Source organism: Cannabis sativa, chromosome 7 (genome assembly GCF_029168945.1).
Source record: "Cannabis sativa cultivar Pink pepper isolate KNU-18-1 chromosome 7, ASM2916894v1, whole genome shotgun sequence".
Taxonomy (NCBI): Eukaryota; Viridiplantae; Streptophyta; class Magnoliopsida; order Rosales; family Cannabaceae; genus Cannabis; species Cannabis sativa.
This window is the reverse complement of record NC_083607.1, coordinates 5,015,708-5,038,363: the sequence shown is the minus strand read 5'-3', so window position 1 is coordinate 5,038,363 and position 22,656 is coordinate 5,015,708. Positions and strand designations below refer to the sequence as shown.

Genomic DNA, 22,656 nt, shown 5'->3' with positions numbered 1-22,656 from the left:
ACTACTCCTAACTTCAAATGACCAACGATGTTGCTGGAAATTTTGTTCTTCAAGAATGAAAGGTATTTTTTGTTGGTACGTTAACACCATCCATCTTCATTTTTCGTATGATATTATCTTCTTTGGACTTAAGCCTTTATGATTTGTTCTTGGGCACCTTCTTAAAATGTCTCATACTAATAGAGAGATAGTATCCATCCTTATATATTCATGATCTTTTTAATTTTTAACCAATGTAAAACTTTAGTTCCACACAAACATTTCTCATTAATAAAAATAAATTATTTATATACAGTAAGATTATCGATATTTGCACACAAAATTAACACAAAAACTAAACAAGAAAATTCAATCGATTGTATTCATTTAACATTAAGAAATTTTGAAACTTATTATTTTAATTCTCTAGTAATATATAATGAGAAATGTCTCATATCAATATATAAGATTTGTTTAAAATCACCACAACCATTATTACCTTTGTGAAAATGTTGTGTCAATAATTAAGTAAATAAAATATACCTATCTCATTGCAACATACATCAAGAGTTTGGTTCACTTGATTTCAGGTACATTCAAATCCTCATCATCAAATTTCATGATACATTAAACTGCAAACCATAAGAAACTAATTGTCAGTCAATGGATCTGGGAAATTTATGACTATGATTAGTTAATTAAAGTTATTTATTTTTGCTTTTAATAAAAAATATATATATAAAATTATGAAACATGGCAATGTGTTTAAGCAAAGTTCATAATTTTTTCATTCATACTCAAATCTCTTGTTTCAAATTAAGATGTTTATAATAACCTTTTATATTTAAACTATACCAAATTATTAACTCTGCATCTAAATTTAATCTAACATTTTTAAAATTTTTTTTGGGAAATTTTCATTTTTATGGGTTCTAAAGTAGGAATTTGAATTATGATTTTTTATTTTTTTCAAAAAATTTACTTTATGGGATTTTTTATTTTTTTTTTTGACAAAAAAATGTATTGTGATATATAAATTTGGTTTTGCGAAATGAGATCTATAAAATGGTTTGAAAATAATTAAATTTTATCAACTATGAGAAAATAAACATGAAGATAATTTTATCATTATTGATGGAACCAGAATTAAAACTTAAAAAAGTGGGCTAATTTTTTTTCAATAAACATTAACTAATGTACATACAAAATATTTAATGTATAATTCTTTTTTTAAAAAAAAAATAAAAAAAATTAGAAGGTACCAATATATAAATCTTTACATATGTACATAATAATATTTTTCCGAAAATACATTATAAAAAGTTTGTAGAAAAAAAGTTTGAGGGGGCATGCCCTTTTATTACAATTAACATAACTAATATTTTTTAAAAAATTAATGAAAAAATGGTTAAAAATTACTAAAAGGTCTATTAATTATAATAAAGATGACGATTAAAAATGTTTTACTAAAATAAATGAGTAAAATTAAGAGATTATTTCACAAATACATTAAAATAATAAAAAAATTATAAAATTACAGTTTCACGGAATTTTAAATATTTTTACGATTTTTTAATTTTATTTCTAGAAAATACAGTCTTTTTATGTAGTACTCTTGTTGATTTTTTGTTATCTGTATGTTATATTTTATTGTTATTTTGATATTATATGCATGTTACTTTTATGTAGTTTTTTTGTTGTTTTCGTGTTATTTTTATGGAAAACGGTAAAAATATGTATATAAAAAAAAATCTTTCAACGTAAAAATGTAATTTTTTACAAAAAAAAATGGTAGTATTTTATGTAATTATTCCAAAATTTAATGAATGATTATTTTAGTAGATTTTTTTAGAACTAAAATTATTATTATGAGAGAAAGAAAAGTTTAAGAGTCCAACCTTTACTGGAGTTATCTTCCTGAGATCTCATCGGCGGGTACAGAATAACTTCCTGCTCAAATTCACAACATACATTATTCATTAGAATTATCACCATAATTAATATATAAATATATAAATTTTAGTGTTTAAATATATTTAAAAAAAAATCAATAATTTGACATTCATCTCTTTTAAAATATTACTATCATTTTCGCCATACCCATCAAAATATATTTACTATCCTTTCCCTTTCATTATTATTTGCTCGTATATATTATGTATATGATTTTTCTTTTTTATTTTAATTAGTTATTAATATTAAAGGTAGGTGACTTTATATTTTTTCAAGCTATATCATTGTATTATTACGAAAATTTAAATTTTTATATTTAATTTTACTATCTCTAATTAAAGAAAATATTTCATTTTTTAGGGGAGAAATATCTTTTATTTTTATATTATATGATTGAGGTTTTTTTAACGGGTTAATAAAGAGATAAAAAAAATTAGTTTGAGAGAGAGAAAAGAATAGAAGTAATGTTAAATATAAACAACATACTTTTGATATAATGTAAAAGTAGATAAAATTTTTTAATTAAATAGTAAAAGTAAGCACAAAAACTTTAATTTTTATTTTATTATCAGTCACATGAATTAAAACCTCATTTTTAAAAAGGCTATTTAGAATTTTTATTCCCCAAACTATAACCTATGTATTATTGAAACTATTCATTGTTCCTTTTATTTTCTACATGTCTTAGAATTTAAGATAAGATGAATGAGGTTTCATCTCAAAACTAATTGACAATGAGAGGAGTAACTCATTCATCTTATATATATTTATATATATATCAATTTATTTCCACACATTAGCAATGTGGAACTAAGTCTAATACACCCTCTTCACGCTTGGGCTTGAAAATTGTGGGTATAACAAACGACCTTTTAAGAGACTGCAGGACCGGACGTGCCATTTGAAAGAATCCCACAAGACCAAATATCGAGAAATTTGTGGGTGTACACGTCGAAAAATTTATAGATTTTAGAACAAGTCAAAGACCCCAACACTGAAAATTGACACACATTGACCGAAAGGTCCCAAATGGAGGTTAAAGGGGACAATAGAAGTATCTTTTTGGACTGGCAGCACTTTGGCTCAAAACGGATCACAAATGGCTTTAAGCCCGGTGGCACTTTGGACTCACAACGAACACAAGTGGCTTTCATACCATGTTAGAATTTGGGATAAGTTGAATGAGATTCCATCTTAAAACTAATTGGCAATGAAAGGGGTAGTCCATTCATCTTATATATGTCAATTTATTTCCACACATTAGCAATGTAAGACTAACTCAAATAACGTTTGACAAAGTTTGACAGAAGGACCAATTTACAATACTGTGAATAATTCGTGGACCATTTTCAACGTGTTAAAAAATTTAAGAGCACAATAATACATAGGTCATAATTTGAGGGGTAAAAATTCTTAATAACTTTTTAAAAATTAATATTTTTAAAATTGACATTTAATTATATAGTTATTTTTTTTTTAAAAAAAAAAAAAACATCATCAATGGCTAATATTAATACCCATTGAAAAATAATCAATGAATAAATAAATATTTAGGAAATTTTTATGCTAGGAGCACCACTTTGTTTCCTTTTTTTTTTTTTTTTTTTTTGAAAAATCACCACTTTATTTCTGTTGGGACGTTTTTATGTTTTAGCATTTAGAGAAATTAGAATCAAAATAAAAGAATCAAAATTAGAAAATAATAATTCAAAGATACTAAAATTATTTATCACTAAAAGATGACTTTTTCTTTTTTAAAAAAAAAAAAGTACATACAAAGTATTAAATAGATATATTTGCTTCTAAATGGGATATATTTCTTTTTATAATTTCATAATTAATTAAAGGTTATTTTAGTGATTCCATAGTAAAAAGCCCCATGAACATTCTCATTTTTATTGAGGTTATAGATTATATCTCAAATTTTCTTATATCATTGTTACATTGTACTGTTATGGCTAATTAGAAAGAACACTCTCTCTTTCTTATAAATACCATTTTCCTTGTCGGCTCCCTGTTTGTACTTTAGTTGAATTTTACCAAAAAAAAAAAACAAAGTAAAATGTGTGATATTGCAACGAATTCTATATAGGATAGAAACACTGCAAATATAAGATTTGGATTTGGGTTGTAAGGGTAACTTAGTTTTGTGCGCCTGGTGAGGACTCACACTAGACCACCATACACTCACGCACCACCGTCGTCCGACCGTACGTGCTGAGCTAGTAGGCAGGTCGATGTGGTGTCACTTTAATTTTTACAAAAAAAAAATTAATAAAATAAATATTTTTTATTTATAAATTATTATTATTTTAACTTTAATTAAATGAAGCAGTAAAATCGACCGGTCAATAATTTACATTTCTCTGCTATGAATCAATGCTACAACTATGATCTAGTTTACGTTTCTTACCGTTTTATTTTCTCATCAACTTCTTTATATAAGTTATATCTGAACAACGGGAAAATACAACCTTACACAAAAATAATCTATTTTTCTTTATGATTTTTCTCAGAGCAATTTTTGGAGTGTTATGTAGCGATATCGTTCGGTGCAGGACGATTCGTATATGGTGGTTGTTTTATTCTAGAGACGTCGTGGTTGATAGACTTGTCGTGCACACTTTGGGTAGAGCCACGAAACATCTCAAAGAAACCGATATAGTCTGCAACTCAGGCAGAAACTTCATTCGGTAACTTGTTTCAATTTATTCAACTTTCGGTATAACACTCCCTCTATCAAACCTGGTGTCACCATCTCTAGCCATTTCAAGTACGGATTCCCTGCACCGTGAAACCTCCATCCCCAATTCATCTCTCTCTGTATGTATATATATGTCGACGACCCAGACAGACTCTACAACGAGTTGACCAACCTCTGAAACCCCAAAGGACCCCCCACTAACAAACCAATTTTGTATATTTGCAATTGTACTTTTTATCTTTTTATTACTTTTTAACGAAACATATATCGTATGTTTTGTAGAAATACAAGACCAAAAGAACAAAGAATAGAGTATGAAAAATGCTAATTGATCAATCAGAGCAAAGCCTTTATTTATAGATAGAGAGTTTGGTTACATAATAGAAAATAAGAAAAGGAAAATCAACTAACTAACTACCTTAACAATAAACAATTAAAAACTTAATACAGAATGAGATTAGGTGTTAATATCCCCTCTTAGACGAAACAATGAGACAACCACATGAAGTTTGGACTTAAAGTAGCTAAATTTCTCCGTAGACAAGGACTTTGTAAGTATGTCTGCCACTTGATCAATGGATGGGACAAAACGAACTGCTAACTTTTGTTCTACAATTTGATCTCGAACAAATTGTAAATCAATCTCAACGTGCTTCGAATGGGCATAAAACACAGGATTAGCCGCAAGAGCAGTAGCACTTTGCTTATCAACCCATATTATAAGACATCGATTCAGTTGAACTTTAAGCTTAGATAATAAAGATGTTATTTATTTGAGTTCAACAGCAGTGTTAGCTAATGCTCTGAATTCGCTTTCAGTACTAGAACGAGCAACGACTTGCTGCTTTTTAGCAGACCATGATATCAGATTCCTTCCTAAGAAAATAACATATCCACCTGTAGAGTGTCGATCATCAATACAACTAACCCAATCTGCATCCGAGTAACTTTCAAGAACCATTTCAGTAGTAGGACAAATCACTAAGCCTTCTGAAAATTGTACCTTTGAGATACCTTAGTAACCGTTTGCAAGCCTCCCAATGACAAGTAGTAGGGGCCTTGATGAATCGAGTGAGTTTATTCACAATAAATGTCATATCTGGTCTTGTTAGTGACAAGTACTGTAATGCTCCAATTGTACTTTGATACAGTGTCATGTCAGAAAATGGTTCACGTTCAGCTAATGAACGTTTAGTGACAGCATTAGTTGGATTAGGGGACCTTTTGCACCTTCCATGTGAGGCTTCACAAGAAGATCGGTGATGTACTTTATTTGAAAAAGGTACATACCAGTTAGATCTCAAAAAATTTCCACACCTAAGAAGTAATGGACTTCCCCTAGATCTTTAAGTGAAAATATTTGTTGAGATCAAATGTGAGCTTGTTTATAAGAGTCAAATCAGGTCCTAAGTTGTAAACAAATAGTGAGGTATCAGCTTTTGATGCTATGAAACCCCACTGAATGAGACAATTTTTGAGCTTATCATTCCATGCACGAGGTGCTTGTTTGAAACCCTAGATAGTTTTACTTAAAAGATAGACGTGATCTAGTCTTTCTGGATCTACGAAACCTGGGGGTTGACGCATGTAAACTGTTTCAGTTAGAGATCCATTGAGAAACGCATTGCTCACATCAAGTTTTTTGACAAACCACTTGTGAGAGACAGCCAAAGAAAGAACATCTCTGACTATTACTAGCTTAACAATAGGGGAAAAGTCTCTTCATAGTCTATCCCTGGTGTTTGTAGGTATCCTTTGGCCACAATTCTTGACTTGAACTGATCTAGTGTACCATCAGTGTGACAGTCAGTAGTCCTCTGATCTGTAAGGAGAAATACGGGTAAGCTGTGCAATCCCACATCGCCTGGAGAAGGTCATGTGTGATGATTTTGAGACTGTGTAGGTATGGGACTACATAGTTGAAGAGGGCTTAAATGGATTGATTTGTACTACCTATATTAACAAGGTGCATCTTGTTTTTCGGTAGCTCATCATGAAAGAACTCCATGGTTAAGCGTGCTTGACCTGGGGTAATTTTAGGATGGGTGACCTCTTGGAAGTTTTCCAGGAAGCGTGCGAGTGAGGACAAAGCATGTTAGAAATACTCGTGTTGGTTTGTAGGGTCAGTCGTCATTCTATGAAGCAGCCAAAGGGACGTACTCGTGTATAAGAGTCATCATTTCGTGGGTGTAAGGGCCTAATAGAGGCTTGAAGCGGGGACGTTACAATCAGCACTCAGTTTTACCCTGTGCACTCATTTGTTATCTATGACATGCATTCAAGATATGTAGGGTACAAGTCCAAGTTCCAGTAGATTTAAGAGTACCAAATTCATCATTCATGGAGGCAAGCCACTAGCGATTTTGTAAGGCATCTTTAAGATTTTTCAGTTCAGTCAGGAGGAGGGACTCTGGCAAAGGATGCTTTGCGGCCATATATGCTTTTGGCTTGACCATTATGGGAAATAAGGAGTTTCTTACCATCACCCACTGCTAGGGTCTCAGTCCCAGTGTAAGCCTACTGAGTTTCAAGAGTAGTTGAATCGAATGTAACATGAGTTGTGGCCCCAGTGTCAGGATACCAAGAACAATTATCACCAAAGTCTTGAAACAATGTTGTTGAGTAGGCCTAAGGATCATACTCAAAAACCACCTCTGTGAGATGAGCCCTTGCTGAAGGTTGGTTAGACCTCAGAACCACCCAATTTTTGTTAAAGTGATAGTGGCAGACTAGAATTGTATGGCAAGTTCTTAAGCACACTTGACAGATTACGCTTTATTGATTGTATCGAAGATAACCCCTGCCACGACCTGAGAAAGGTTGAGACAATTCATGTTGAGGATTCTTGAAGTTGGCAAAAGGTCAAACACCACCTGATCTGCCATTTCCAAAAGCAAGATTAGCTTGCATTTTGACAGCAAGATCCGACATGATTTGATGATGCTCCAATCTACTTTCATGGGAGAGAAGCAAGGCCTGAACTTCTTCAATGATGAGGGCATCACTTCTTGACGTAATACTTAAGATAATAGAATCAAATTCTAGTCCAAGACCATTTAAGATATGTAGAATTAGATTTTGATCATTAACAGGGGAACCAGCAACACTCAAGGCATCAGAAATAGATTGAATCTTGTCAACCAACTCAGAAATAGAGATACTTCCCTTTTGAATATTGAAGAAGTGACCCTTGAGTTGAAGATGTCAAGCCTTGGTTTGGCTAGAAAATTTTTGTTTCAGAGCATGCCACACATCATAGGAGGTGTTGTGATTGGTAACAGATGCAAGAATACTCTCCGTCATCAATGATCGAAGCCAAAAAAGTAAGAGTCGATCCTACCTCCGCCAATGAGCATACTCAAGATTTGGTACTCTAGTAACAAGATTCTTGGGTAAAGGAACTCCAGTGAATAGAATCTCGTCAAGATCATGGCCAATCACAGTTGGAACCACTTGAGATTTCCATGGCAGAAAGTTTAGACGATTGAGTTTAGGAATGAGAGAATTAGAGAATGGATTTCATGGTTGGTTTGGAGGAGCCACAGAAATAGTGGCATTTGCCATTGTTGCAGGAGCGAGATAGATTGTAGAAGACGACATTAACGTTAGTCAAGAGCAATTGATACCATGTAGAAACACATAACAAAAGAACAAAGGACATAGTACGAAAAATGTTAATTGAAATTAGCTTAGCAAAAGCTAATCGATCAACTAGAGCAAAATTTTTATTTATAGACAGAGATTTTGGTTATGTACATAACTGAAAACAAAAAAAGAAAACTAACTAACTAACTATCTTTACAACAAGCAATACTAGCAACTTAAAATAGAATGAGGTTAGGTTTTAATATGTTTGAGTCTTGAGTATAACTCTATATTTGATAGAAAAGAAATATGAGAGAAAAGAAGTTGTAGGGAAAAAGTGAAAAGAAGTGGTTGAAGCTTTGGATGGTTATATGTTATAATGAGTTTGGAAAAGTGGGGCTAGATTAAAAAATTTTCAAACTCAAGTATTTGAAAAGATTAAAATTACCCAAAAATAAGTTTAATAGTGGAACCCACTTAATCATAATTAATAGGAATAATTACATAAGGCACCATTTTTTGTAAAATATTTACATTTTTACGTTCAAAGAATATTTTTTTACATTTTTACGGCTTTCCAAAAAATAACACGAAAACAACCTAAAATCAACAAGAAAACAACATAAAAGTAACATGAAAATAACAACAAAAAATAACATACATATAACAAAAAATTAACAACAAATGAACAAAATTTCAACATAAAAGACCGTATTTTATGTAAATAAAATCAAAAAAATCGTAAAAATATTTAAAATTCCGTGAAACCGTATTTTTGTTGTTTTTTTGTTATTTTTGTACATTTGTGAAATTAACCCTAATTAATATTCCACTAAAATCATACCAAATATAAGTTTTGTATTATAATTCTTATTCCACTAGCTCAAATTCTGAAACAAACACCCCATCCCATAGTAGTTTTTAGAGAACTAGATTTTTTATTTTCTTTCTCTTTTAGATTAGCAGATTTTTATTATTTAGGACTAAAATATAATATTTAATTATAAGTTGTCACTAATTTAGTTTTAGTCACGATAAGTATTATGATTTCATGTCAAAAAAAAGTATTGTGATTAAAAATATATTTAATCACAACAAATTGTAAATTTTGTGATTAATACTTTTAGGCACGAACCTTTAGTCACAACATACATAAGAATAATGATTTATGATTAGTCATAATTTTTTGGGTAAATACCATTTTGGACCCTCTGTTTTAAAAAGTTACCAATTGGACCCTGTGTTTTGTTAAATGACAAAATGGACTCTGTATTTTCTAAAATAGTACAAATAAGACCCTGAATTGATTTTTTTGGTCAAAATAAAGTTTAATTATGATCCGATCTAAAAGTGCTATGACAAAACTGTTTACATTTTTTGTATCTGTTCGTATTAAGCATTGTCTTCAAGTTAGTTGTATTAAAAAAAAAGTTGTCAAAAATTAAGCTCAGGGTCCAATTTTTACTATTTTAGAAAATACATGGTCCATTTTGTCATTTAACAAAACACAGGGTCCAATCTGTAATTTTTGCAAAACATAGGGTCCAAAATAGTATTTATCTTAATTTTTTTTATTTTTAGTCACAAATTTTGTTGTGACTAAACGTAACATTTTTTGTAATGCGTAAATAAAAATTTAAGTGTGTAAATTCAAAAATATTAAATTTTTATGAGGCAAGTACTCACTTTTCATTATAAAAAAAATAGTACATAACAAAATGTAAATATTTAGTATTATAAGTATGATGAGTTGGGAGTTGAGATGAGTATATACCTTGACATTTATAGAATCAGTAAGAAGCATAGTAAGACGGTCAATCCCCATTCCCATTCCGCCAGTTGGGGCCAATCCATACTCCAAACCAATACAAAATGTTTCATCCAAAACCATTGCTTCCTCATCTCCTGATTCCCTTTCCTAATAACAATTCAATATTTAATTTCCATATTATATTTAGTTATTCACTCTTTATATTTTTTAAATTTTATTTATAATTAAACTAGCTATAATTAATTTAAGAGCAGCTCCTTTACCTTAAGTTGTTCAGCAAATAACCTGCGCTGCACTTCAGGATCATTCAATTCTGTATAAGCATTACATAGCTACCAAACACACATATTATCAGTAACCATTAATCATTTTTATTTTTATAATATTAAGATTTCAAAATGGAATATATGGACAAATTTATAATGGGAGAACCACCTTTGCCTCTATTATGGTGGGTAATTTTGTAATAATGATAGAGCCACATATAAAATTGGAGTTTTTACAAAAATATTAGATTTTAGGGAAAAGTTTATAATTTTATAGTCATAAATTTTTTTACAAAAATACTATCTTTTTATAAAACAATCGTAAAACAACAAAACAGAACAATTAAAACAACAATGGAACAACTAGAAAATAACTGTGGAACAACAGTGAAAACTTAACACAATACACAGTATAAAACTTATACAGTATTTCTAAATAAAAAATAAAACACAGTATTTTTTAAAAAATTTCCTTCCGCAATAAAAAAGTTAAAAAATTTCAGTATGTGATGTAAAAACTTTAAAGATACTTTTTATTGTAGTGTTGTACCTCTCTCTTGTTGACAAATAACTCAAAACGCTCAGTCAAGCTTGGTCTTGATCTGTGCCATTTGGCCAATGGACTCATCACTTCTGGGTGATTTATTATGAATGTTGGATTTACACAACTCTCTTCAAGAAAGTGCCCCACTAGCTGCATGAAATTCATATAACTAATTCTATATAACACCAACATACAACTTAAATGTACTTATTAATAAAAGTCCACTCTTTCAAATCTATAATTAATTATATAAATTAACCACCTTGTCTAGCAACCGAGCTGTGGTACGAGGAAGAGGACAGTTGACATTAAAGCTTTGACAAGCGTCCATTAAGTATTTGTTGGATTCCTCACTGTAAAGATCTTTGGGTATATTGAGGTTTGACCTTTTCTCTAGCTCTTCTATCAAGTCAACTCTTCTACAATATTCAACACCAAATCAATGCTAGCTTATAAATTTCCCACTTAAAAATATAAAAAACATGTATTGTATTTGATTATGTGTGTAAATCATCTGTCCAAAAAAATGTATCCTTTGCAAAACAATATGTGAAATATGTGTTTTATAAGGTATTGATAGACGTGGGGAATTTAGGATTTAAAGTGAGAGAGAGTAATTTTTTTTTTTTTGGTAAATGAGGGGGGACAAAGAAGTAAATTTAAAAAGAAAAAAATACATTTAATGGGATTAGAACCCTTCCTCTAACTTATATGCTATTGCTAAGTAGCTTAATCATTACACCAAAGTTAATATTATGCTTATAAATATTATTTTTTATTATAAATATATGTTTTAACTAACTAAATTGCATATATATTTTTTTCTGATTTTTTTTTTTTTAGGGGGAGCAACTGCCCCACCTCAGTTATATGTGGGTATGCCCTTGTTGATAGAAGCACATTTAAATTATACATATTTTTTTTACATATTTAGGATTCATTTGGTGTATTATATTACCCCGTATTGTATTGTATATTAATATTATATTAAATTATATTTTATGTAAAATTATTTGTAATATTAACTTTTATAAGTATATTAATATATAATATTTTAGTATAAAATTAAACATACGGCGTACTAAACGAATCCTAATTTTATTTACAGAATAGTCTAGCACTATCTTAAGATAATGTTTTGCAAATAATTAGCTATATTCTACGATAATTATTTAATTAATGGCACTTTATAAACGTGTAAAATTTATGTAATTCAAAAGAGAATTGATAAAAATGTACTATTGGTACTTAGCACTCTCCTCGATATCATACTATTATTAGTGTAATTAAATATTGGGTCTCATATAATTTAAGAAAATAATTTTGAGAGAATATCACTAACTAATCGTGGAGCGTTACCTATAAAAAGTGCTAAGCAGTATTAGTCTTCAATAACAATACTCAATTCAAAAGTGTGACAATGGTGCTTTATAATAGCTTTTTCAATCATTATTTTTTTTGGTCTGGTGCCAACTTGAGAGATATATATTTGGCAAACATAATTATTAATTTAGTAGTTTTTACTTAAAAGAATATACATTAAAATCTACACATTGGTGTACCTGAAGGGAGGAGTAAAGTCTATCTCTATAGGCTCATTACTCAAACCATCACCATGGTACTTGATTTTATAGCTTCCAGTAAGCTCTTTCACCATTCCTACAAGCATTTATATAAGCTTGATTACACATTGTTACTAATTATAAGACAGTAAATTGTATTAGAATAATAATAATATTAAGAAGTTTTTGTCACCAGATAATAATTCCTCAGTGATTTTCATCAAGTCATTGTAGTCACTATAGGCCATGTAAAATTCACACATGGTGAATTCAGGGAGGTGAGTTAGATCCATTCCTTCATTCCTAAACGATTTTCCAATCTCGTAAACTCGGTTTAATCCACCAACAACCAGCTTTTTAAGATTAAGCTCTGGCGAAACGCGCATGTAGAGTTCTGTTTCTAACTCGTTGTGGTATGTAACAAATGGCTTGGCTGCAGCTCCACCAGGTACCATGCTCAATACAGGAGTTTCTACCTGCAGCAAATGGTTTACTCATTTATGTATTCAGAACTGTGAGGTTGTTTGTTTCCAGGGAAAGTTTAGGAAAGTGGCATGTAACAGAGAATGTAGGACTTTTCTCTAGAAATCCCAATCAAGCATTTCTTGTGCCTTTGTCTTTGTGTGTGTGATCATAATATCTACACTTGTAATGGAACATAATATATTTATAAATTATTTTGTTTAATAGAGTTTTTATAGTGCAGAATTTTTACTCAACAAATTCACTGTTTGCATATCTACTGGAATAGATAAAATATGTCTCCTAAACTATTATATTTGTAGAGTTTTGTCTCCTGAATTTTTCTCTATTGTAAAATATTCTACTGACATGATGCTAATTTAGCCTAATTTAAGACTTCAGACAAAAAATAAATACATAAATAGCAATTTAATGATGAATTATATGTTCAAGAGTACGTTTAATACCAATAAGCTGAATTTCAAGTAACTTAAAATTGTTAAATAGGTCTTTGTATTGCAATTATACCTGTAACTCATAGCCACATAAGTATTGTTTAAAAAAATGAGAAAATGTAACTGAAGGATGATATTTGCAACGATTTGTATAGTTCGAAGAGATTTTCACAACAAAAAAAAGTTCAGGGATAAAACTCTACAAGGTAATAGTTACAAAAATCATATTTATTTTATCTATTGTTAGTTTCTCACTCTAACTCAATTATATGAATCAATTTTTTACTGTTGCCTTGACAGTTAGTTAGTTGGGTAACTATTAGCCAACTGGGATGATGTTAATTTAAAATTAGTATAAATAGGTGTTTAAGTATTGGTTGTTCCAAGGGAATTGAAGAGAGAAAATGAATTGGCTTGGTGAGGTTCTGTTTGTCTACTGGGAAAGCATGGGAAAGTGAGCATAGTAAAGTGATCATGTTCTGTTTTATTCAAATTATGAATATTGTGATCTTGCAAGTACAACATGTAGAAAAATAAAAAGTTTGGAACCTCCACAAATCCGCGGCTGTCAAGGAATCTCCTGTAGTAAGATAAGATTCTGGCTCGGGTTTTGAACACTTGTTGAATCTCTGGATTCAACATGAGGTCCAAGTAACGTTGGCGATATCGAGTTTCCTATCATTGAAACAACTTACTGTGAGATGAAAATTAGTGACAACTACAAATGAAATATGTTAAGTATAAAGCAAAAAATTTCTACCTGGTCTTTCAAGGCATAAGTATCCGGATTTCGGGCAGATCCTGGCTTCCATGCTTGAGTTGTTTTTTCATTCCTCTGTGAAGACTAGTAAGCCTGAGAGATTTAGAGCAAACTTATACTAAGAGCATAACTTTGTTGTTTTCTTATACCTTGGATTCAGCTTCATTGCTGCTGTGAACTGAAGCATGCTTTGGTAGCATGTGAAGACATGGAGCAAGTACCATAAGAGATTTTCCGAAAACACTTAGTTCTCCTCTTTTGCTCTTTCCTATAAAAAAATTGCTCGGATTAAACTCTGAGAGATTAGATGAAAAAACAAACACAAACACACAACACCGAGATTTTACTTGGTTCGGTAGACAAAAGCGATGTTCTTAAAAATGGCTCAATATTTTATCATAAGTATTGTTATTTTTGTTTGGGGAGTTTTATTTTGCTCGCTTGCGGCTGGCTAACTATTTGGTTCGATAGACAAAATTGATTCTTATGGGACAATATTGTCCAATATCTCCCTACTATTTGGTTAGTGTAGATCAAAAGTCCGTTAGGAATATGACTCTTATACTATGTTAAGAATTATGGGATTCTATCTCAAAACTAATTGGCAATGAGTAGAGTAGCCTATGTTCTTATATATGACTCAATATTTTTACATTTGATCCACGTGGGTGGGACAATATTGTCCAATAACAACTACCAATTTTCAACCTATAACTGTGTTATGATGGTTGGTACCAAATTATGTCAAGACAACTTCTTGTTACTACTTCAATAGAGGAAAAGCCAATCTTTCTCAATACACAATCTTTCTCACTAAACATACCACATGTTTTAGAGCAACCTTATCTTAATAGAGTTCTAGAAACTGAAATCACTTTGCTATGCTCTCTATGTAGAATTTGATTCTTTTGGTTAGTAATAGATTAAAGAAATATAGAGTTAACTAACCGGGAAAACCACAGATACCAACAATGTCACCTCGCTTAATTTGGGAATGGAGTCTACCAAATTCATCTTCATCCATATTGGAATGCCTAAAAAAATTCAAGCTTGCTCAAAAAAATGCTTACTTCTTTTTGAAACATATTAATTTGACTCAGCAAAAAGAAGCAATACCTTGCATCACTTATTACTTGAACTTTAGCACTGTCATCATAAAGATCATAGAAGAAAAGTTTTGAAGATGATGCTCGTTTACTCATGATTCTCCCTAAGAAAATTTATACCATCATAAAAAATTTCTTAATACAATAAACCATTTTATAGTTACATGAATGGTGAGTACTTACCAGCTAAAGAGACTTCAATTGTTTCAACATGTTCTCCAGAATCCAAGCTCCCATATGCTGCAATGAGTTCGGGGACCGAAATCGACACTGTGAACTTGTGAGGGTAAGGATTGATCCCAGCTGCCTTGGCTAATGCCAGGCTTGCTAGCCTGTTCTGCAAATATTGCTGCAACAACAAAAAGAAAAAGAAAAAGTTCAATTTCATATTGGTATAAACAAATTGAAATAAAAATTGCATAATTAAGAGTGAACCTACAGTTGGGTCCATATTATCATCTTCTCCAACATGTTTTTTCTGATGCTGTGACTTTGATGCCATAGAAATATCTGCAGATACTAAAAAGGTCTAAACACTCTTAAAAAGCTAATTCACATTTGGGACACAAAAAATTACTAATGATATCAAACATAATTTAAAAAGCAAAGTAAATGAAGTATTGGAGAAGTACTAGAATTTTATTGAAGCTTCTCTTGTGTTGTGTCTGATGCCAAAAACAAACCAGTTTTCTTGTTTAGAAGGATTGAAAAGAAAGCTGTGATTTTTTTGTATTGCCTTGTTGAACTAATAATGAAAAAATTTTGATTTTTGTATTGAGCTTTTTTTTTTTTATATTAGTGGAGTTGTTCACTAAAGTTTTATATTGATTGTGGTCAAAGTCAACAATATTATTCTTCCACCCCAAGAAATCAATAGTTTCAGTCGTCTTTTATAGATTATATTATTAACATAGTGGACACCATTGTGTTTCCATAGTCAATTCATCTATGAAAAGAATAATGTTATGTTTTTTTTTTTTTTTAAATATTTCCTACTAATTTATCTAATTTTTTTTTTAATGAAAGTTTTAATGAGTTGCCGGTGGTAGGTCACAAACTCACAATAACTAATAAGTAATGGGTTAATTAATAAGTACAAAGAAATGCTAAAGGACACTACTCTAAACAATCTCTTACTTGTAAGATGTCATCTTATAATATTGTTATTCCACATCGATTTTATCTAATAGCAATGATATTCAGTAAAAAAAAAGTGAGAAAAAAATGATAAATAATAATGATGGAAAGAAATAGACAATAAACCAAAACAAACAACTTTTTTAAGTGGCAGCTTAGCCATCCTCTTCAAGCAAAAGTTTTAAAATTATACTTTATAGTATACATTTTTAAATAAAAATTAAGAAAATTGACCATTATCTTTCGAGGGGAAATAATCAAGGTTTATTTAAAGTGAAAATTGATTGAGAAGAATAAAAATAGGAATAAAAATAAAAATAAGAATCAAATTTAAAATGCATAAAAAAATTGATAACATTATTAAAAAATTTCTCATCTTGCATTAAAATGGTTATTCCTTTCATTTCAAAATGAAATAGTCATTCTACTAAAATAATAAAAAAGTCATTTCATTAGAATGATATTCCAATACTTCAAAATGCAAAACAAAGGAATGAAATAAAAATTATTTCCTTTCTATTTCATTCCATTTTATTAACTCTAACCAAACCCCACTTAAGTTCATATAGTTTCTAACTTTTAAATAATTATATTATGTAGCAAATGACACAACAAATAAAAAAAAAAAACAAAAATCCACCTAATTTAAAATATTAAGTGGAAGGAAATTATGAATTTAAGTTGTTGTGGATATTTTAAACATCCAAGCATATGTATCTATTGCAAGTATTTACACACAGAGGTAAAGTTAAACTCACATAAATTGTAGTTAAGTACGTTAAAATTAAACTTTTATTTTTATTTGGCCAATATCAAATTTTTAAAAGAAAATTAAAGCTAAAAGCAATAAAAACAGAAAATAATTAAATTAATATGTGAATTAACAATGATTAGAGCTAGGGTTATTGATTTTAATTGTATATCTATCTATTATGGCATAATACAATTCAATTCATATTACCAATTTTTATGCAATAACAAGTTTAGTCGGGTAATTTATAGTCGACTAAGATATATAAATCTCAATTACATGCAAATCTTTTACTTTCGTGATAAATTTAAACATGCAAAAGGCATTAAACACAGAATCCCTATAAGCTATCCAAACCACATAGATACTCTCGTCATATGTTGAAATTTATTCTCATTTTACTATATATAGTACAATTGACATTCACTTCTCAGATCTCGTATTAAAATCACAAATATTTAATTGATCGTCAGGCAATTAAAAGAATTAAGAACGAATGAAATAGAACACATAGAAAATTAGGGGAATAATTAAATTATATTAAAACTATAAAAATATAAACAATATCCATCAATACCCTAATAACTTTTTAGCTACTCTTGTTCATCGTAATAATTTGACACAAATTAATTAAGAACATAAGAAAAAAATAGAGAAGAAGAAATTATTGAAAAACTTCGTTGAAAAGTCTTCTCGGTCACTTTGTTTCTATCAAACTTGTACTCTCTAATTGCTTGACCAAAAGTTTGAAAATTCCCTCCTTTTTATAGTAAAAAAAAAAAGATAAAAAAAAATCTGGTTTTGCTAATTCAGGTGGGCGGGCCGTGACACTAGGCCCTTAGTGTCGCGACCCGTGTGTTAACTTTGATCTTTCCTTGATTTTTTCTGATACACGAGCCTCGACACTAGCTAGGAGTGTCAAGGCATTAGACCCTAAATTTTTGACAGCAAGCTTCCCACGCCTCTCTGCCTCAACACTAAGCTCCAGTGTTGAGGCGCACCCATATCTTGGTCAAAAACGATCTTCTCTGTTAAATTTTGGCCTTTTAATGCCCTAACATGGAACTATAGTGTTGAGGCGCTACTCCATTATTTTTAATTTCTTTGCCTTAAGAGCTCCAAACGTATGGGAACTTTTGGATTTTTTTATTGAATGAATTTCTTGGTGCTCTTACCCCGAGATGATTTATTTGACATTTTTCTCATATTTTTTTCAATATTTCTCCATTCTTCTTCAACACTAAACCTATAAAATATCAACTACCAAAAGCGTAAAATTACACAAAACAAGAGTAAAATTATTTAAAAACACACTAAAATCAACCTAAAAATAGTACTAATAAAAACCTAACAGTAGTCAAGTGCTCTCTTAATTTTTAGAAGGCCTCCTCACATTCTTTGGTCCATTCGAATTTCTTATTTTCTTGTAACTTATTAAAAAATGGGATGCACTTGTCTGTTGATTTTAAGATGAACCTACTGAGGGCGGTTATCCTTCCAATGACACTCTGTACCTCTTTATGCTTTCGGGGAGAAAGCATGTCGATGAAGGCTTTTATTTTTGTTGGGTTCGCTTTGATTCCTCGAGAACTAACAATGAAACCCAAAAATTTCTCAGAGGAGACACCGAATGTACATTTCTTGGGATTGAGTTTCATCTCGTACCTTTAGAGAACCAAAAAGGCTTCCTCGAGGTCTATACAGTATTCTCCGACAGTCTTTGATTTTACTAGCATGTCATCGACATATACCTCCATATTCCTCCCCAATTGATTCTTGAACATTTTATTGACCATTTGCTAGTAAGTTGCTCTGGCGTTTCTCAGACCGAATGGTATCACCTTGCAGCAGTACACACCTTTATCTGTCTGGAAGCTTGTGTGTTCTTCATCGACAACATGCATCTTAATCTAATTGTATCTAGAATAGGCATCCATGAAACTAAGCAACCAGTAACTAGACTGTTAGGTTATTTTTAGTATTTAATTTAGATTTATTCTAGTATATTTTTAGTTTAGTTTTACTCGTATTTAGAGCATTTTTACGATTGTTATCTTTTATTTTTGCAGATTTAAAATAGATGAAGATTGAAAAAATATCAATAGAAAAAAATAAAAGATCGCAGAAAATATCAATGGGAAAAATTAGAATCCTACCTGGAAAAAAAGATATTACACGTGGAAAACGTGGTCAGTGGAGCACACGGACCGCGACCTAGGAATGGGTGTGCATGTAATTGGGATTTATATATATATATCCGAGAAGACTATAAATTACCTTAGTAAACATGCTATTGCATAAAAATTGATAATAGGAAGATAATCATATTAAGCCATATCCAATAGATACAATTGAAATCGAAGCCCTAGTTTTTATCAACTGTTAATTTCCTTTATTAGTTTAATTGTTTCTCCTTTCATTGTTTTCATTATTTTCTAGTTCTAAGCTATTCCTATTTTTCTCATTCAACCAAATAGAAGTAAAAGTTTAATTTGAACGTACTTAACTACAATGCTCGTGGGATCGACCTCACTCTTGTGAGTCTAATACTTGTAAACGATACGTATACTTGCGTGTTGAAATGATCACAACATAGACGTGGCATCTACCATTGGGTCTATCCGTGGAAGGGGAAACAGTCTTTGGAACATGTCTTGTTGAGGTCCATGAAATTAATGCACATCCTCCATGTACCATTGGGCTTAGGGACTGAAATTGGGTTGTCAACCAGACAGGATACAAAGCTTCCTGCAGGAAGCCGTTTGTAGTCAACTTATCTGCTTCCATTTTTACAGCCTCTGCTCTCACCAGGGTTAATGGTCTTCACTTTTGGTGAACTGGCATTGCATCCTCGTTAATGTTCAAGGCATGAAAAACGGTGTTACGATCAATTCATGTCACATCATAGTGGTTCCATGCCAGCATATCTTGATTTCTCTTGACAATGTTCACGATGCTTTCTTTTACCGCTAAATGTAGGTTTTTTCCTACCTTAATGGTTTTGGTAGGGTCTTTTTCGTAAATACCAACTTCTTCCACATCCTCCATCGGCTCAAGTGTTCTTTTTGTCTCCACCTAGGGGTCTAACTCATCTTTAAAGTCCTCTTGGGTAGTTTCAGCTTCCGCCTGACTTCCCATCCCACGAGCAATAGGTGCCCCTCTCGGACCATGAATACTGTCTGGTCGGAGACATTGTAACAATCCCTTGCATTCCTTTAGTCACCTCTAATTGTCCCAACACGTCCATTGTCATAGGCGGACCTACGGGTGTTGAGGGAGGGCTAAAGCCCACCCTGAGATTTAAAAATATATTAATATACAATTGTTATTTTTAAATATACATAGTAGTTAAATAGAACAATTAGTCAAGATATTTTAAATTTACATGGGAGACCATATTTTAAAATTTATTGCCCCTTTTTTCTATGTGTATATCTACATTTTATTTATTAAAAAAATAAATAAAGTATAAGGTTCAAACTAGACACAAACTTATGACCACTAGAATAGGAGGATGCTTAAACCATCATTCCACTTAAATTTAGCTAGTTTTTTTTTTTTATTATTTTGGATTGTATTAAATGTATAACTAAGCCTACCCTGAAATTCAATCCTGGGTTCGCCACTATCCATTGTCACAGGGGAACTTCATACACAAATGATGTATTGAAGTCATTGCTTTAAAATTCACTAAGATAGAGCGTCCCAGTATTGCATTCTACGTTGTGGGGAAATCCACTACCATAAATGTATAATGCTTGAAAGCGTTGACATTGTTTTCACCTCTGAGGGTGACAGGTAGCTGGATCTTTCCCATTGGTGTCAGGGCATCCCCATTAAGGCCATACAGCTGGATGGGACAAGGTGACAAGTTCGCTTCGGCGAGTCCAATTGCTAAAAAGGCATGTTTGGACAGGATACTCACGAAGCTTCTGTTATCCACCAGGACTTTAGGCACCCTCTTGTTCGCTATCTAAGCTTCAATGACCAATGGGCCATGATGAGGAAAATTCACATGTATGGCATCATCCTCTATGAAAGTAATTGGTGGATTTGTTGTCCGAGAACATTGGGCTGGTGATCCTATCAACGCGCATGTCCTTCTTTCTCTACCTAATCCTCTCAGATGTCTCCTTTGAAAATTTTTGGAGCTTCCTGCAAGGTGCAGTCCACCCGAGATTGTCGCTACATGCCCGTCAACCGGTGGTGGTGCTAGCCCTGGGGGATATGTAGGTCTTGGAGCCATTAAAGCCACTGCAGCTAGAGCTGGCGGAGCGGGGAGTGCCAAAGGATATGTTTCGGGAACTTGAGGGTGACTCACTTCATGTGGAGGATTTATAGTACCCTACTGTGTGGAAATAATCACCTGTTCGTGAATGACCCCCTGTCCGAGATATATGATGGGAATCCAGACCCATTACCCCAAATGTCCTGTTCATATCAACGTTTCAATTTCATCCTTCAAGAAGTCACACTTATTCGTTGTATGTTCCACATCTTCGTGGTATTCACAATGCTTTTTTAGGTCTATTCGGAGTTTTCCTTCTTGAGGCATTCTAGTAGGGGACTTCCTATAGTGAACCATGTTACACGTTACCTTGTATACATTTTTACGAGTGTCCACAAGACTGGAGTACTCAGTGTATCTAGGATCGTACTCCTTCTCAAATTTATTTGAAGCTTCTCCTCGTCCTGGACCTTTTCCTCCTCTCTTGCTTCAAGAGTTACTTAAGTCTTGCTCTGGTACCTCATTTCAATTGTTTGGGAGCCACACTGTACCCAGTCTGTGCCGCTTCGTACCCAGAGTTATGGGTTTGTGTAGATATGGGCACAGACGGAGAAGGTCCGTAGATTGTAGGGGTGTATGGCATTCTTGGAACGGGAGCAAACAAGGTAAATCCAGGAACTGAGGTTACCGGGGCTGGTGTTGGAGGGACCCCAAATGCCTGTTGGTAAGCATCTTCTAAACTAATGAAGCCTTGTGCCTGGACCATGAACTCAAAGAGGGTTTCAGCCCTCTTTCTTTGCATTTCTCCCCATAACAAGGAGCCAGCTGCGAGTCCAAATTGCAAGGCTATGAGATTCATATCGTCGGTTACCTTAGTTTTGGCAGTGACTTCCATCATTCGCTAAATGAAGCTTTTTAGGATTTCCCCTACTTGTTGCTTGATACTGTGATAGACCCCATCTCCAAGTCGTACTCTCGGGTCGCTATGAACTGCTTTCAAAATATGGATTGTAAATCTTTTCAAGAGTAAATCAATCCGGGAGTTAGCCTTTTCCACTAGTCTTTAACAGACCTTATGAGGGTCAATGAGAAGCACAGACATTTGGCGTCATCACTCACTGGCCACCTGCATTATCTTATTATGAAAAAGAATTTCTTAAAAATAAAAAATTAAACAAAAGAAAGAAAAAACCTACCTATAAGATTGACTTTCAAAATAAATATATAAAGTTAGGCACTAATAAATAAATTCAATTTTTTTTTTTTAATTTAAAAAAGGGAAATTTGAGTTTCTATGCATTTTTTATACCCAAATTAATTATCTACACTAATACTTATAACTCTTGAAAAAATAGGACTACTTTTACCTAAACCCCAAAATACCCCTCTCATT

The 22,656-nt window shown here is 31.8% G+C and overlaps 1 protein-coding gene across 6 annotated transcripts; it reads right to left on the bottom strand.

The window, feature by feature from the left end:
- Positions 1 to 343: 343 nt before the first annotated feature.
- On the bottom strand, positions 344 to 16,006 carry LOC115696914 (lysine--tRNA ligase, cytoplasmic). 6 transcript variants are annotated; one of them, XM_061101772.1, is made up of 16 exons: positions 15,780 to 16,006; positions 15,587 to 15,657; positions 15,331 to 15,496; positions 15,158 to 15,251; positions 14,990 to 15,075; positions 14,191 to 14,309; positions 14,042 to 14,116; positions 13,831 to 13,956; positions 12,558 to 12,840; positions 12,365 to 12,461; positions 11,065 to 11,221; positions 10,809 to 10,952; positions 10,256 to 10,324; positions 9,996 to 10,139; positions 1,878 to 1,929; positions 344 to 611 (listed from the first exon to the last, which is right to left on the bottom strand). In XM_061101772.1, exons 2-16 carry the CDS (start codon positions 15,647 to 15,649, stop codon positions 607 to 609), a joined length of 1,680 nt encoding a protein of 559 aa, XP_060957755.1. In that variant the 5' UTR covers positions 15,650 to 15,657; positions 15,780 to 16,006; the 3' UTR covers positions 344 to 606. The 6 variants fall into 6 exon arrangements, with proteins under 6 accessions (XP_060957755.1, XP_030479673.1, XP_030479676.1 ...); XM_030623813.2 differs by having other exon boundaries at positions 14,042 to 14,125; positions 15,587 to 15,666; positions 15,780 to 15,940; XM_030623816.2 differs by having other exon boundaries at positions 15,587 to 15,666; positions 15,780 to 15,940.
- Between the last annotated feature and the right edge of the window lie 6,650 nt (positions 16,007 to 22,656).